This window comes from Adiantum capillus-veneris, chromosome 26 (genome assembly GCF_014529385.1).
Source record: "Adiantum capillus-veneris isolate H3 chromosome 26, ASM1452938v2, whole genome shotgun sequence".
NCBI classification, from domain to species: Eukaryota; Viridiplantae; Streptophyta; class Polypodiopsida; order Polypodiales; family Pteridaceae; genus Adiantum; species Adiantum capillus-veneris.
The window spans coordinates 56,901,498-56,918,951 of record NC_140956.1 but is presented as its reverse complement, the minus strand read 5'-3'; the positions used below and the strand labels follow the sequence as shown (position 1 = coordinate 56,918,951).

Genomic DNA, 17,454 nt, shown 5'->3' with positions numbered 1-17,454 from the left:
GACCCGCATCTAATCTAATATAACGTAAATCTAAATCTAGCTTAAATAAACGTAAATCTAGTTAAAAATAAACCTAAATCTAATTTAATGTAAGTCTACATATAACCTAATCTTTAACGTCTTTTAAGATAGTTTCCTACGACGTTATAACTCTCTTCTTCCTGTGTGTGTGCGCGTGTGTGGATGTGTGTGCCAATAAAAAGAGATAAATGGTATAACCTTTCTATCACCCATGCCAAGTATGATAGATTGATTATGCCATTTCTCTCTTGAATAATAGGTCTTCAGTTCAACTCCTCGTCGGCTAGATCTTTAGGTCTTTTAATTTTAATTAGTTTCCTACGACGCTCCCTTAGTTTCTCTTTCTTTCTCTCTCAATGTGTGTGCGTTTTTTTGGATCGTATGCATGTTTTCTTTCTCTTTTCCTCTCTCAATGTGTGCGTTTTTTGTTTATGCATGTTCTCTCTCTCTTTTCCTCTCTCAATGCGTGCGTTTTTTGTTTATGCATGCTCTCTCTCTCTTTTTCTCTCTCAATGTGTGTGTGCATTCTTTGTTTATGTATGTGTGTGCGTTTTTGCACTCTCTCTCGCTCTCTCTCTCTCTCTCTCTCTCTCTCTCTCTCTCTCAAAAACACTATGTGTGTGTGTGTATGTGTGTGTGTGAGAGAGAGAGAGAGGGAGAGAGAAAGAGGGGAAGGGATCATGAGAATGAGGAGAGGGAAGGAGCATACCTGGCTCTCCTTCCTCTCCTCGTGTGTGTGTGTGTGTGTGTAAAAGAAAGAGAGAGAGAGAGAGAGAGAGAGAGAGAGAGAGTGAGGGAGAGCGTTACCTGCTCTTTGCTTGAGGGCGCCGAAAAACTCAGATCTGAGATCTGAGTTTTTGGGCGCGCTCGGTTATTTTTTTTACCCCAGCTGGCGTCGCTATGAGCGTCGCTATAAGCGTCGCTATGAGCGTCGCAAATTTCTTTGTAAATTTGCGACGCTCATAGCGACGCTTATAGCGACGCTCATAGCGACGCCGGGATTTTTTTTTTTTGAGCGTCGCTGTGTGAGCGTCGCTAATATGAAGAGCCTCTTGTAGTGCTAAACCGCGTCCATTGTGCACTCTGCGACACCGAGCCGTGGTTTGCCAAGATCGTGTTAGGAAATAAGACATAGCTAAATAGATAATTGAGTAGATTACTTAATGGAGAGAGACAGATTTATATACACGAGATTATAGAGTAGAGAGAGAGAGAGAGAGAGAGAGAGAGAGAGAGAGAGAGAGAGAGTACACACGATATACGTGGTTCACCCAATGTGGGCTACGTCCATGGGAAAGCAGCTACTCAATGGCTTTAGTACTTCAAAACAAGAAGTAGTTTACAAAGGGATTATACCCTTAATGGAGCTCCCGCCTTGCTTCACTCTCACCACCTCACACTCACCTTGTTGCATCAACTTCACGCTATGAAATGTGTGTAGAAATGGCCTCCTTTTATTGGCCAAAAAGGCTGCCCTCTCTCATGAGAGGCAGCCATGTGTAGCCGCCCTTGTGTAGATAAGTCCAAATCGGACCCTCCAATCTGTCCATGTGTGGCCGCCCTTGAGAAGCCAAGTCCGCTTTTGAATTTGGCCACCGGCCACCGGCCATTGACTTCCGGCCACTGGCCAACCGACGGTTGTTTTCCGACCACTTTCCGACCGCCGTCCGACCATAATATTTCGGCGAGGAAAAAAAAAGTCTCGGGGACTTCCGCCCCCGAGGCCCCTAAAGTTGCCCATGATTTTTGGCCTTGTGAAAATTTTGGTTTCTGGCAAGTGATTTTCCTTCACGCATGATGGCTTTGGGGGCCTTACAAATGTGCGTTTTTACCACAGAAAATTACAAGGGGTAAATTAAGCTCCATACTTATCAATCTCCCACTTGGAGACTGATCTCCAAACCAAACCTATGATTGCTTTCCATCCTGGCTTCTTATCCTTGAATGCCGATTGAAGATGAGCAAAAGCTCAACTTCTCCTTGTTGACCACCTTTGTAAACATGTCTGCAGGATTTTCACTTGTATGCACCTTTCCTAGCTTTAGCTGTCCCTCTTCCAAAAGAGTGCGTATGAAGTGATATCTCACCTCAATGTGCTTTGTCCTTGAATGAAAGGCCGAGTTCTTCGTAAGATGGATAGCGCTTTCGCTATCACTGTATAAGACACAATTGTCTTGTTTGAATCCAAGGTCTTCTAAGAATCTGTGAAGCCACATAATTTCTTGGCTTGCCTCCATCATTGCTACATACTCTGCTTTCGTGGTAGAAAGTGAGACCACTTTCTGCAGCTTTGAAGCTCAGCTTACGGCTGTGCCTCCAACCGTGAACACATAGCCAGTAGTGCTCCTTTGAGTATCTTTGTCACCTTTGCAGCACCTAAATTGTTGGGAAATAAGACGTAGCTAAATAGATAATTGAGTAGATTACTTAATGGAGAGAGACAGATTTACATACACGAGATTATAGAGTAGAGAGAGAGAGAGAGAGAGAGAGAGAGAGAGAGAGAGAGAGAGAGAGAGAGAGAGAGAGAGAGAGAGTACACACGATATACGTGGTTCACCCAATGTGGGCTACGTCCACGGGAAAGCAGCCACTCAATGGCTTTAGTACTTCAAAACAAGAAGTAGTTTACAAAGGGATTATACCCTTAATGGAGCTCCCGCCTTGCTTCACTCTCACCACCTCACACTCACCTTGTTGCATCAACTTCACGCTATGAAATGTGTGTAGAAATGGCTTCCTTTTATAGGCCAAAAGGGCTGTCCTCTCTCATGAGAGGCAGCCATGTGTAGCCGCCCTTGTGTAGATAAGTCCAAATCGGACCCTCCAATCTGCCCATGTGTGGTCGCCCTTGAGAAGACAAGTCCGCTTTTGAATTCGGCCATCGGCTACCGGCCATTGACTTCTGACCACCAGCCACCGGCCATTGACTACCGGCCACCGGTTGTTTTCCGACCACTTTCCGGCCGCCGTCCGGCCATAATATTCCGGCGAGGAAAAAAAAAAGTCTCGGGGGCTTCCGTCCCCGAGGCCCCTAAAGTTGCCCATGATTTTTGGCCGTTAAAATTTTGGTTTCCGGCAAGTGATTTTCCTTCACACACGATGGCTTCTCCTCATAATGGAATGGGGGCCTTACAAATGTGCGCTTTTACCACAGAAAATTACAAGGGGTAAATTAGGCTCCATACTTATCAGATCGGGTTGGTCACCTTCCACCGTCACCCCCCACTTGAGCGGAGCCCAACAATTTTGCATTGTTATTTGGGTGTATAGTAATGCAGGGTGATGGAGGTATTGTTTTGTGTAAGACAAAGCCTAGATTCAACCTTGAGGATTGCAAGAATATTGCTACTCCTATGGAGATAAGTTTGATGCTTAGTCTTTATGACGATTGATAGTAATTTATTGTCACTCTCTATCAATGGGTTGTTAATTGTCTGATTTATGTATGCATTACGAGGCCAGATGTTCACTATGTAGTCTTGCAGGTGAGCAAAAGGGGCGCTAGCTATGTGATTGCCCTTGCAAGGAGGTCATTGACTACATGAACGTTACTGCATGCTTAGTAGATCACTCCATCTCTCTCATTTTGCTTCTTTTCATCTCTCTTGTACCATTCACACATGAGAGGTTTTCTATAAGGCAAAATCAGCATTGGGTGAGTGGAAGGGATTTTGAGCTTAGTAATAGATGGAATGGAACTCAAGAAAACATAATCAAAACCTGTGTACTAAATAGTTGGCCAATAGGGGCCTCCACAACTAGTGGGCCCATAAATTTGTTTTTCTTGTTTGGTTCAATGCGTGTGTGCCTCGCGGCACACACACCCCTCCATACTCCTTTGTTGTCGACCTGTCTAAACCCTGCCTTAGGATTGTTCCGGTGGCATTAAATTTCCCTTCTTCTCTTTCTCACTTGCCACCCAAGTGTGGAGGCAAATTATTATGTATAAGTCTTTTGTTTTCTCCTCATTTGCAACCAAACAACAAGAACCGTCGGATGCCAAAGCCTGAACTCGGCATCGTTGGATACTATTGATGTGATCTTGACCGTAGGATGAAATGGACATTTTCTAACATTTAGGGCAGAAAGCCAAGAGTATGATGCCCTTTCTGCAGGAGAGGGATCGAGGGCGGGCTTCGGGGTTGCTGCAGAAACCCTAGTCGAAGGTAAGCTTGAGCTTTAGGTCTGTTAGCGATGGGGAGGGTCATCAGAGGCCAAAGGAAGGGAGCAGGCTCGATCTTTAGAGCCCACACACACAGGCGCAAGGGCCCTGCTCGTTTTAGATCTCTAGACTACTCAGAAAGTAATGGGTACATAAAGGGTGTCGTCTCCGACATTGTTCACGATTCTGGCAGAGGAGCACCTCTCTGCAAGGTGACCTTCCGCCACCCCTTCCGCTTTAAACACCAGAATGAGCGCTTCATTGCTGCAGAGGGTATGTACTCTGGCCAGTTTGTTTACTGTGGAAAGAAGGCAACCCTGTCCATTGGCAATGTTCTTCCTCTCAAGTCGGTGCCGGAGGGCGCTGTGGTTTGTAATGTCGAACAGCGAGTGGGGGATCGTGGCTCTTTTGCTAGAGCTTCTGGTGACTATGTAATCGTTGTCAGCCATAATCCGGATAACAACACCACACGGTACGAGTCCTTTTACCTTTTTTTTGCTTGAGTGACACTGCTTGCCAGGACATTGTCCGTGATTTTGTGGACACTGCAATTGTCTGATGCATAGCTCGGCAGTGATCTGATTAGAACTTAAGTGACTTGACTGCCTTATGTAGCATAAGCAGGATTTGCATGATGGAGGTCATATTCTCTGAATAGCTGCTCAGGCAGGGATGTCTTTGCTTTTTTTGATTTGATTTTTGGCTAGTCTGGTTGATTGCACCTTCTTGATAGGAATGCAACCCTTCATTGGAGGTACTTGAAGATGCAAAATTTCCAGGACTTTTCCTTTGCTACTACAGATGATATGCGGTCTGTTTGTGTAAAATAAGTTGATTTGTTGCCTGAACTTGCAGTGTAAGCAGGATTTGCATGATTGAGAGCATGTTCTTTGAGTAGTTGTTCAGGCAGAGATGTCTGTGAAATTTTGAATTTGGCTTTGAGCTATCCTGGTTGACTGCACCTTCTCGATAGAATTGCTTTTGAGTATATTTACTTAGTTGTCTTGCCTCAAGCTCTGTGCCCACTACAGATTGCATGGTTTGATGTCTTGAGGCAAGACAACTAAGTAAATATACTCAAAAGCAATTCTCGATAGAATTGCTTTTGAGTATATTTACTTAGTTGTCTTGCCTCAAGCTCTGTGCCCACTACAGATTGCATGGTTCCTTTTGGGTTTTAAGTAGCTTAGTTCAATGCCTTTCTTCCCTCAGTATCAAGCTTCCCTCTGGAGCCAAGAAGATTGTGCCAAGTGGTTGCCGTGCAATGATTGGCCAAGTCGCAGGTGGAGGGAGAACTGAGAAACCTATGCTCAAGGCTGGTAATGCGTATCATAAATACAAGGTGAAACGCAACTGCTGGCCTAAAGTACGTGGTGTGGCAATGAACCCTGTTGAGCATCCCCATGGTGGTGGTAACCATCAACACATTGGGCATGCCAGTACGGTCAGACGTGATGCTCCACCTGGGCAGAAGGTTGGTCTTATTGCTGCTAGGAGAACGGGTAGGTTGCGTGGACAGGCTGCTACTGCTGCTGCAAAGACAGATAAGAGTGCTTGAGGTAGTGTTCTTACTTTTATTTGGGTTTCTACACTATTATTTGTTTTTTTTGGTGAGTTGGAAATAATTATTTTTTTTTCTTTTATGCAGGGCCATTTTGTAGGCTATTTGGTGTGAGCAGCTGTTTTCTGGTGGACATCTGCTGTCTAGCCTGTAGTCGTGAACATTTTAGTTTTTGGAAGATTACCACAAGTTTTGGACACACATTTTATGATTGAGAACGTTAATTTAAAGCTACTTTATTTTGTCTCAATCTGTTTTTTCAAGAGCTGTTATGCCCTTAGTTTTCAAGGAGTTTTCTGGGGGGGGGCAACTGTTGGTTCAGCCTCGATGCCTGAAAATTTGTGTTTTGAGGAGTGTCACCAATTTTGAACTTGTTACAAGTAAACTTTATGTTACAGAGGATTGGTTTCTTCAGAGACTGCGCGCACAAGGATCCTGGTCTAAGTGTTCCATTTTGTATAACTAGATTGCTCTAATGATCTCTACTTCTGCACTAAGAAAATTCATTATAAATTGTGGATGAAGGGAAAGCACTCAATTATATTGGTCAGTCTTGAGTGTTTCGGCAGTGAGGGCCCTTGGGGTGTGAATCACAGAGTGAGGAGCTTGATTGAATTCTGAAGTGAGTTTGTTGATATGAACCTTAAAGGATTAGGTATTATTTACATAGTCCATTTCTCTTAGTTAGGTTCTGTCTGAGGATTCGGTCAATTAGTGGACTTACAATGATTACTCTGTGGATAGAACTTTATGCTTGCTGGAGTGATCGAGGCTTCCAATTTGTGATTGTTGGCATGTTTGTCACTGGCGTTAAAATGTCTGCGTGATGTATTTGGATCTACAGTATGCACCAGTTGTTTGTGCAAGTTCTTCTACAGTGTTGCTCTCGCGAGCTCTCAATAACTGTGTATTAAGAGGGTGAAGGCCTGTCAGCAAACCTGGAATGTTGATTTCATTGTTACCTATCTTGCACTCTGCATGGAACAAGTGACATACGTCGAGGTGTTACTAGTTAAGCTACCTTGGTGGAGCTTTGGGTAGGTCTCGAATTCTCTCTTGCGTGCAGGACAGTAGACTCATTGGAGGCTTGCTTACTCCTCTCTCAAGGAGCTCTCCTGCTCTCTGAGATTCAAGGAAGAGAGTTCTTGTTGATACAATTTATGGAGCTCACTCTTTATGGAGACTGGAAGAAGAAACATGGATATGGTGGAATTGGTGCATGAAGAGAGGAGGAATTGGGGGGCTCTTTTGACGAGTCTTACCTCTTGTCTCTCCCCCTCAAAGTTGAAAACAGAGACCAACATTAACAATTATGGGAAGCGGAAGATAGAGGTTTCTCTTCAGGAACCCAAAAGTGGAGAGGAAGGGAGAATGCTCTCTCAAGGAACTTAGGTGGAGGATGAGAACGGCTGCTGTGCTTTTTGTAGAAGTTGCTTTTAATCAGTGTTGGGTCTATGCAAGTTGACATGGCAGCATCTGAGTTGTTTTGATTCGATGAAAGCTGGACAACTGATTTATACTTGATTGGGATTGTGCCTCTGGGGTTTCGATTTTTATTTTGGGATACATAGTCTAGGTGCACGGTCAACTTATGAACTTTGGATCTTCAAAATCATAAATAGGAAGTGGTTAAGGGTTGCAAGCTCAATTTTTGTTTTATTTCTCAATTAGCTATTATAATTGACATTAGTCTATGATCTAGTACTCTGCTAGTTTTCTTACATCACCTTATTATCTTTAACAATTAGCAATGAATCATCGAAATTTATATCATGTTCTGTGTTTTGGCTCTCCTCTCAAATCCCTCATAGCCAAAGGGTCCGTGCCTTCTTGGTCGCCCTTAGAAAATGACATACTTTTGATATACCCGACTCCAAACTCGGGAAACTAAAGACGAGTTTCAAATAGAAATGAGGCAGAGTCTACATGGAATTTCAAGTGAGGTCGACCCTGTTTGTGAGTTGCTAGATTTTGCTAAATTAATGCAGATATTTAACAAACTTTAAATTATTGAAGAAGACCAAGAGTCAGCGGGAAGAATTGGATGATGCTGTGGAAGCAATCTCGATGATGTACATGTTGAGAGCAACATCTTTGAGTGTTATGATCGAGAGTTATCTTGCATGTCATTTTTAGAAATGAGGTCACAAGATGTATCGGAAGAGCTTATCATTGAACCATTTGTGCAGTTGGCAATTTTAGATTTATATGAACAAAGACACGATCTTGCTACAGAATTTGAAAATTATCTGGAGTATTTTCAAGAAGATTTTAAAAAATAGTATCCTTTCGTGCAAGTTCTTACAACTTTAAATACCCTTCTGCTCTCACTTGATAAGTACATTTTTTGTAGGTGACCTCTCCTAAGTAGATGGGAGCGACTACTCTTGTAAGCATGCTACTAGACATCTATTGTTGTACATTATCTATGGGATATGGATGTGTTCTTTTGACTCGGGGATAGTTTTCATTCATTGTATGGATCATTATGGGGAAGAAAGCTCTCATGGAGAGTCAAAGAGGAGGATTTTTTGCGTGCTCTTGTTAGTGGAGAACTCTTAAGGTTGGGTTCAAATTGAATAGGGCGGAAGAAACAAGCCTTCGCAAGTCTGCCGTCGCCTAATTTGGACAATGTGGAGGAGCAAGAGTGAAAAAGCGAAGGGGGTTGAGAGAGGTCATCAACTCTTCCCGGGGGGGGGGGGGGGGGGGGGGGGGGGGGGGGGGCGGGGTCGGAAGAAAAATGGAGGGTCTGGTGGAAGAGAGCCTCAACTCCAACCAATCAATTTTTGCCATGGAGCATTGACGCCCCTTTGCATTTCATTTCCGCCGCCTAGTCTGAACCCACCCTAAGAGGGTGTCCTCTTAAATGGCATATTTGAATCAACTCTCTCTCTCTCTCTCTCTCTCTCTCTCTCTCTCTCTCTCTCTTGCGTGCATGTGGGACGAGATTAATTGGAGGCTTGCTCTTGCCGATCTTACTCTTGAAGAGGAGGCTTCTATGCAAGTTTTGGTGCGCTCTCAAGGAGCTCTCTTGCTCTAGGAGAGTTGAAGAAAAATGTGATTTTTGCTTAGAGGGTTTTTGGGGCTCTCTTTCTTTATGGATAGTTCATAAATTAGAAAGGGAGAAAATGAGTTTTTTTGCCAATTCTGGGGAAGAAGAAGAGAAGAAGAATTGGGGGCCTTTTCAATGAGTCCTCCATCCGGTTCTCTCTCCTTGGAAAGTGAAAACGAAGATTGATATGAACGATTTTGGAAAGCAAAACACCAAGCTCTCTCTCAAGGAGCCTAGAAATGAAGAGGAAGGGTGAATGCTTTCTCTCAAGGAATTTACCCCTCTCTCTCTCTCTCTCTCTCTCTCTCTCTCTCTCTCTCTCTCTCTCTCTCGTGCACGGGCATGCGTGCGCACGCACACACACGCACACACACACGCACACAAGATATGGGCACCCATAAGCTTTGGAGCCTCTCTCTCTCTTTCTCTCTCTCTCTCTCTCTCGCGCGCGGATGCGCACACACACACACGCACACACAAGATAAGGGCACCCATAAGCTTTGGAGCCTCTCTCTCTCTCTCTCTCTCTCTCTCTCTCTCTCTCACACACACACACACACACACACACACACACACACACAAGATATGGGCACCCATAAACTTTGGAGTCTCTCTCTCTCTCTCTCTCTCTCTCTCTCTCTCTCTCTCACGCACACGTGCGCAAAGCGCGCGCACACACACACGCGTATACTGTGCGTATGAAGAAAAACTCACCCCCCCCTCCCCCTCTCCCCTTTTTTAGACTCCTGTTGCCTGGACCATACTAAGTCAAAATAACATTTATTGATTACTACTGGGGGCCGAGCCCTTTACTAAGTAATGATGCTCTGTCGAGCATGATCAATGGCTACTGCCCTCAGGGAGTAGCGAAGGCGGCCCTCATCCTCCCCCCAGTCTGTCGATCTCCAATGAAAACTATAGGCGGGGTACTCGATGCTGTATCTCCTACTCATGGTGAAGCGTGGCCTTCCTCTCTCGAGTCAGTGACACTACACAAGGGAAAGGCTTTCCTCCTCCTGCTACAAAAAAGGTGAGGGCGCATCTCTACCCCTCACTTAGCTATATTGGGTGTGTTGAGTCATTTTGTGAAACACTTCTTGTCTGCTTGCCACTACCAAGGAGAATGGAGCTCTCCTCGGAGGTGACTCAGGCGTTCAATCCCTCCTCTGCTGAGTTTACTATTTTTCTGCACCGTTTGTTACACATACTAAAGGTTTTTCCTACCTCTTGCTTGGTAAAAATATGCATACTGTGTAGGCTCGTTTTTTTGTTTTGGGCTTCTTGCAAAAATTGAGCATATTAACACTTGCTGCTGATAGTCTTAAAAGGCTCGATATAGTGAAAAAAGTATTGGAGCATCCCTGCCATATGCATAAGAAGTGGCTCCTGACCTAGAACTTGTTGGGCCGACTTTTTGGCTTACTGTAGGCTATGTCAATTACTGCAGGTGCATATACTTTCAAAACTTGACTGGTTTTTTTTTTTTTGTTTGCTAAAAACCTGGGCACTATGGGGGGCCGTGGGCCTCTTGTGCATAAAAAATAATCATGGTCTGCATTATGGGGTGGCCTCAGGGCGCAATACTTCTACGTGTGCATGAATGATAGTAGATGTTGGTGAGTATGTGGTGATGAAGCATGAAGGTTGGATTGATGGCCATTCAGGCTTCTGTTGGGTAAGAAGCAAAAGGCGGGCTGTTACTGTATACCGACTGTGTAAATGGTTGCTACAAGGGATTATGGCCAATGGGCCACTTGGTGAAAACAAATAGCAAGTTGTTGTTGCTATGATTACGGGTGTTTTTCCATCTGACAGTTCTCGAAATCATTGGGCTCTCTCTTTATGTCTTCCGTGATTAACTGGTTGCTTAGTATATTTTGGAACTCATATGCCGGACATTGCATATGGGAATAACCTGACATCCTTTTCCGAAGGTAAGTATGTAGCAACACATTCTTCTAAACTTTTGAAATAAGCCATGGTTAACATGACCAGACACTATTGGTCGAGATAATCGATAATGACTCTTTGGATAAAGAAGGTAAGTGGATATTTTTTGGCTTGGGTATAGCCTCCAAGCTGTCTGGCAAGAGAATGATAAAGTTCTTTACTACTCTCATCTTTTCTTATTAGTTGGATTTAAAAAAACGAGGCATCTATAACCTCTGGTTAAAAAAAGTATATCGGATCTCGCATCTTTTTACCTTTGATACCATGGGTTCTACTAATTGAAGAAGGTAAGTATATAGTTGCTTCTTTATACATAATCACTAAGAGGTGGCTCTTGGTGTTACCCTTGATGGACTCCACCATAGTTTAAAAAGGAATATGAAAAACTGCTAACATAATGAATAAACTAGCTTGTTTAAAGTAATTAAAACCTATAAGATGGACATGGATAACAACTGATATAGTCCATTGATACCTGTAAAACACATCCAAGGCTAACAGAATTGTTGTCTTGTTTGGATGGATGTAGGTAAGGACTCTATCTTATCTTGGATGGCTTTCTTTTCTTTGGCAAGCAACCTTTCTGTAATGAATTACTCACTGAGGAACTAGGAAGTTCTCCTGTTTCTAATTTTACTGAAAGAGGATCTCTTTCCTACAATCATTGTACCTAAATAATTCTATAAATGAGTTATTTTTGTACATATCAGTTCATTTATTCCTTGGCCATCTGTCTTTTGAATGTAAAAATTCAATTATGTCTTATTAATTAACATTTAAACAGCTACACACACACATACACACACACACACACACACACACAAACTTTGAAGCCACTTCTGTCCCTTCCATATACCATGTGCAGCTTTTTGAACAAAGCAAAGCTAAGAGGGGGGGGAGATCATTTAATGGCATGAGTTTGGAGTTTGTTAAGTTCATTTAATCATTTGCACACCGCCGTAAAAGTTGGTGTAAAAAGAGTTTTTTGGGGTGGGGGGGGAGAGCCTCAGGACTAAGTGGCACGGGCATGGGAGGGTTGGATCTACGACGGGAGCATTATGGGCCGTAGATCCCAGTGGCAATGTCGAAAGTAATCTAGGGTACCTTAAATTACTTTTTATAATAATTTTTTTTCGGGGCCCAACGCTTTGCATACATGTTTTAAGTAAATTAGGGCCGCCACGTTTCAAAACAAGCGCATGACGTAGTGGTTAGGACATGCGCCTCTCATGAGTCAGGTCATGGTTCAAACCCCACGCCTCCAGAATGGGGTACCCTAGATTACTATCGAAATGCGAATACCCTAGATTACTTTTTACTTTAGATTACAAAAGTAATTTAAGATACCCGCATTCCAAATCTACGACTCACAATGCCCCTGCCGTAGATCCCACCCTCCCATGCCCGTGCCACTTAGTCCTTTGGGGGGGGGGGGGGGGGGGGGGGACAGGGGGGGTGGTGGTGCCCTTTCTTTTGGATAATGGATGTCTTTGATCTCAACCAATCTCTGTCAGTTATGGGGGAAGCACACCTTTTTCGAAGTTTTTCTTTGCCTCAAAACCTTATTCAACGTAACCCTTGACAAAAGAAGCCATTCTCCTTCCTTATAATGACAATTTGAGTGAATCTAGCCCAGGGGCTCCGGAAACATTTTTTGTGGACCCGACTTTGGACATATGAGTAGCCTAACTCTAAATTTGAGAGGGATCATCACACTAACAAACTCACATTATAACTCAACATTCCATAATTTGAATCAACTTGAGAACCTGCTTACCCAAATTTGAGCCGGTCATTTTTCATGTTGAACAAGCTTTGGATAAAGCGAACCTATCTTTTTCCGAGCCATGTGGGCCTAGCCTTAAAATTTTGGATAGTTTACCATACTTTACTAAATGGGCTGAACACTACATTTTGAAATAGCTATGTGGAATCACTGTTTGAGAAACTTTTGAGGTTAGGAGCATAATATCCTAGGAGTCAAAAAGTGACAAATAAAAAGCTATGCGAAAAAGAATTCACTAAATAATGTGTTTTTTTAAAAGCCATACACACAATTGTGAGTGGGAGAGTTATATTGTATAGTAAAAATCAACACTAAGAAGATGTGTACTATTTTTATATGACTTTTAAGGATAGACAAGAAAACACGTGGATCAATACCCTCCTAAGTGCTCTACAATGGAGAGAGAGTTTTTCAAAGATATGAAAAGAGACCAAGTACGCATGTCATCCATGACGCTACCATTGTCACAATATAGAAGTGGGAATAGTATGTGAGAATAATAGGGCAATGGATGTTAAATTCTAATCGATCACTACCAGTGTTGGGGGAAAATCAATTTCCTAAACATACAAAACTCCTTTTAGGGTGCATTCCAAATAGATTGTTTTTTTTTTTTTTTTTTTGGCCAAAACTCACAATTGTGAGTGAATTATATTGATCATCCCAAAAAATTACAAAATCTTGCCATGAGCCATGACATCACCGAGAGACCATAATTACATCAGCTATCTGGGGAGCCACCCCTAGCGGCTCGCCCCCTTATCTTTGATACATGAGGCCAATTATCCTGTTCCATTCCTCAGAGATCCTCCATTTCCCAATGGCCAAGATTTTCCCCCTGCTCTCTTGAATTATCTCTGTGAACCTGGCAGTTTCCAAGGTGTTATCAAAGAAGATTTTTTTTTTTGCAATTTAACTCTATTTTTGTACATTTTTCAAGGGGATTTTCTCCTTCTCCCCCTCCCTTGCAGATTTTTCAGTACACTGGATTCACTACACTTGATCGAGCATCATGATGTCATCGGGTTTTTCATATGTGCATCCAATCCATTAAGAGGTAGTGTGCATAGTGCTCCAAAAAAAACCTATTTCTTGGCCATGCTTTTAAAGGGAAAAGTGTGATATCTGCCAAAATTTACGATATTTACTGGGATTCTTAACTAAAAAGCTCAATTTTTGACCTTGAAAATTAGCGTTCAATGGATTTCTGCTCGGGATTTTTCATTTTCAACCAAGAAATTACACTACAAACCGGGATATGTTATTCCGTCAACCAAGAAATTACACTACAAACCGGGATATGCGATTCCATCAACCTCTCCCTTCCCAGCTCTTAATGGTGACTTGGCTTTTTATGAAACCAATTTAATCTTCCTTCTCATGCAGTTCATAAACAATTTAATATATTCAATGCTCTTTTGCCATGTGTGCAACGTGTTCATCAATCACAAAAGTAATTCCTATCTTTAGTGTTAGTTTGCCATGTGTCAAAAGCTTCCACCAATCACAAAAGTATTCATATGCCTAGTGTTAGTTTGCCATGTGTCAAAACCTATCCACCAGTCACAAAAACCAACCAAATTAGTGTATATTTCTTAAGATAACTACCAAAATCTTGGCTAAATTGCAACATTGTCCCATGAAAAGAAAAGACCTTCAAATGTTGACAAAGAAATCACAATTATTTCTATTCTTTCTTTTTCTCATGATTGCATTTTTAAAAAAATTATTAGATTTATCTTTGCTAAATTTTGTGATATGTGCCTATTATGTAGTTACGAAAAACATACAAGGTTTTTATGAATAATATATATCTTGAAATTTAGTCATTTAGCATAGAACTAACATGAACAAGCATCTATCTGCATGCTATTTTTGTATGGGATGAGTATTTGGCTTGTCCTAAATGTAAAAACTACCTGCATATATTGTTGGGGTTAAAGGGTTGATGTGCCTTGGTCGGACATTTGTGTTTGTTGACCGTCGACTAACTCACCTATACTAACTTTTGTTCCTTATCACAAAAGATATACTATGATAAGCATGTGCAAAGACTATGCTGCTATAGGAGCTCCACGTAGTCCGATGCGTTGTTTGTCCTCTCTATGTGCTTACAGATTGTAGCCTTCAAGTGGTATCAAAGCCAATATTGGGCTCAATCTTTTGACACATGGAGACATTGCGAGCCCGAAGCTCGTCTACCGGGAGTTGCGATAATCAGGAGTTTTTTGAGAAGAATTATGTATACCTTACTTTGGGGGACATGGAGCTAAAGGGATCAACATAATGAGTGAATCAACTTTGAGTTTTTTTAAAAAAACACAAGAAGTATCATTTTAGGAATTTAACAAAGGCACCATAGTAGTGCTCGACAAAGAGTGGTAGACTGAGACGTACACACTTGCAAAGTCACAAGGTCTTCATGAAACTGCACCTCTTGTGCACCCTTCATTGCCTCCCATTGCTTCTTGCCAGGATTCACCATAAATATACTCACAAATCCCACTGCAAATGCAATGTCTAAATAAGTCCCAATCATGGCGTACCATCAAAGAACCAACCGCACATGCATAAGGAATCTTGGCCATCTTATATTTTTTTCTCCATTAGATTGGGGCAATCCTCTTGGCTCACTTTCACACATGGAGGCAATGGACTAGTGTCAAAAAGCTATTTGGGATTCTCTTGGTGTGTAATAATGGATTAAGGCTAGCGAGACATAGTATTCAAGCTTTGGCTATAGGCTAAGTTGCATTGTACACTATTTGCAAATAGTGGGCGAGCTATTTCAAGTGGGTGATATATGTAGCCATATGATATTGTGCCACCCCACAAAGAGGAATGGTTTATTTTTTGCCTGCATGTCAATCGATAAGCTATGAATGAATGGTTATATCATTCAAAGCTTATCAATGGATAGTGTATGAATTAATACGGATCCATACATAATCAATCAATAGCATGTCAATTGATAATGTATGGGTCCATTTGTTTAGGGATCCATGTGTATTTCGATCCTAATTACATGCCCGATTACATGCGTCCCTAAATAAACGGGTGTGTAAGTGTGACTGAATATCATTGAAAATCAAGATGAACTAGTATACGGGTAAGTGGATCAAAGGACGAATGAAATGATAAACTTTAGATCTATATGTAGAAGGATGATATGGCTTTACTTCAAAATATATGTAGTTGTACAAGGATTTAGATCCAATAGGTTCTCAATGGAAATGTTGGAGGTAATTGACCCTAATTTGGTGTGCAATCTGTTACCATATATATGTGATAGTGATGTGTGTGAGCACACTTATGACTTCCGTGGCATTTTTTCCCTCACTAGGAGGTTTTTTTCCCACGTGCATTATATATACACCCATCATTCTAGGGCTAACTTATCTTTCATTTTGCACTAAGCAATGTACTCTCTGTTGTGTGCCTTGAGCTTCTTCATCTTCCCCAAGATGTGTGTGTTTCCTTGCAACCCTATTTCCAACAATTTGTATTAGAGCAGGTTGCATCCTCCCGAGCATAGTCGTCAGTGTCGCCAACACCTGCCTTCTCACTTTCTCCATTTTTTGGGTGAGCTTTGGTGAGCGCTAGCAAGTTGAAAAATCCTTTGGGTAAGCTGAAAGATTAAGTCTGCTTAGAATTTTGATTTGGGCTCATTTCGGCCTTCATTTTGACTACATGCAGTACTGCGCATGTAATTTTGTCCTTTTGTGTAGAATTTTTGTTAGTGTAATTTTTTGCAGAATAGGTCCTCACAATCTTCTTTGGGTTGTGCTATATAGCACGTGCCGGTCCTACTTTGTTTTCCCTCTTTTCGAGCAGTTTTGACATCAGGTGCAGTCACTTGCTATGGTTGACAACAACATAGATGTATCAAGATGTTCGTCACTACTCAGGATAAATTGGATTGGAAGAATTATACAATGTGGGCTTACATGATGCAACATGTTCTTGTGTCAAAGGGAATTTAGAATGTTGTGCATGGCGTTGATGTACGCTTGGACTTTGTGGATGCAGGCTTTGTTGAGGATGTTCCAGGGTTTGGTGGTAGGACTATTGTTGCTAGAGGTGTCTTGCCTACGGCTGAGTAGTCTCATTGGGATGTTAAATATGCACATGCTCATGCATTGATTACATTACCCATTAGAAAGAGGATGGGGTCTAGGAGGGCCTCTTTAGTTTCCATGAGATTTAATCTTTTGACGAATAGATGCATGCCATGTATGGAAGAATGGTAGGTGTGTAAGAGAGATATAAGAGTGGTCAAAGGATGCACTTTTTCCTCCAAAAAAGGGGGTGGAAAACTTTATGATATTTGGCCTTTCATAATGCCAGGCCAATGGCTAAAGTGTCTGAACTGCTCAGTATGGCTAGGAGTCGAGGGCAAGACATAAGGTTAAGGGGTTCTACTTGCAAAAGCCAAGGGCTATAAGTAGGGAGGTTGGGAGGAGATCATTATGTTGGTCCACCCTTTTGTCTTAGATTGGTATCGTAGCATAGGCTGGAAAAGGGGAAAGAGGGCGTGGTCTTGCTAAGGCTTGCATGACTTTGCATGCCCATGCATGGCCATGGAGGAGAAGGTTAGGATTTTGGATTGTGTAGTAGGGCGAGAGCGATCGCTTGGAGAGGGAGGTAAGGCTTGCGGGAACGGCCGCTAGCACACCCTCTTTGGATTTTGTCCATTTTTTTTTTAAAGTTCATATGTTATTTTTGAAAAAAGGACACACTATTTTGGCCCCCCCCCCCCCCCCCCCCCCCCCCCCACCAACCCCAAATCTATGAGGCTTGTCCCATAGGACAATGGCCAATCAAGTTGAGGGTGAGCAGTACATGAAGCGTAGTAGTTGTTGATAATGGAAAATAAAAGGGCAAGGTGTTGGCAATAGACACATATTGATTGTGTGGTG

The 17,454-nt window shown here is 42.3% G+C and overlaps 1 protein-coding gene across 1 annotated transcript; it reads left to right on the top strand.

Annotated features, from left to right (window-relative positions):
* Positions 1 to 4,132: 4,132 nt before the first annotated feature.
* LOC147423502 (large ribosomal subunit protein uL2) lies at positions 4,133 to 5,997 on the top strand. The gene is made up of 3 exons (XM_086501263.1): positions 4,133 to 4,658; positions 5,399 to 5,745; positions 5,835 to 5,997. Exons 1-2 carry the CDS (start codon positions 4,219 to 4,221, stop codon positions 5,742 to 5,744), a joined length of 786 nt encoding a protein of 261 aa, XP_086357389.1. The 5' UTR covers positions 4,133 to 4,218; the 3' UTR covers position 5,745; positions 5,835 to 5,997.
* The last annotated feature ends 11,457 nt before the right edge of the window (positions 5,998 to 17,454 follow it).

Coding starts and splice junctions, on each gene's coding strand:
- LOC147423502 (XM_086501263.1), top strand. CDS start 4,219: ATGGGGAGGGTCATCAGAGGCCAAAGGAAGGGAGCAGGCTCGATCTTT. Junction 4,659..5,398: donor CCGGATAACAACACCACACG/GTACGAGTCCTT, acceptor TTCTTCCCTCAG/TATCAAGCTTCCCTCTGGAG.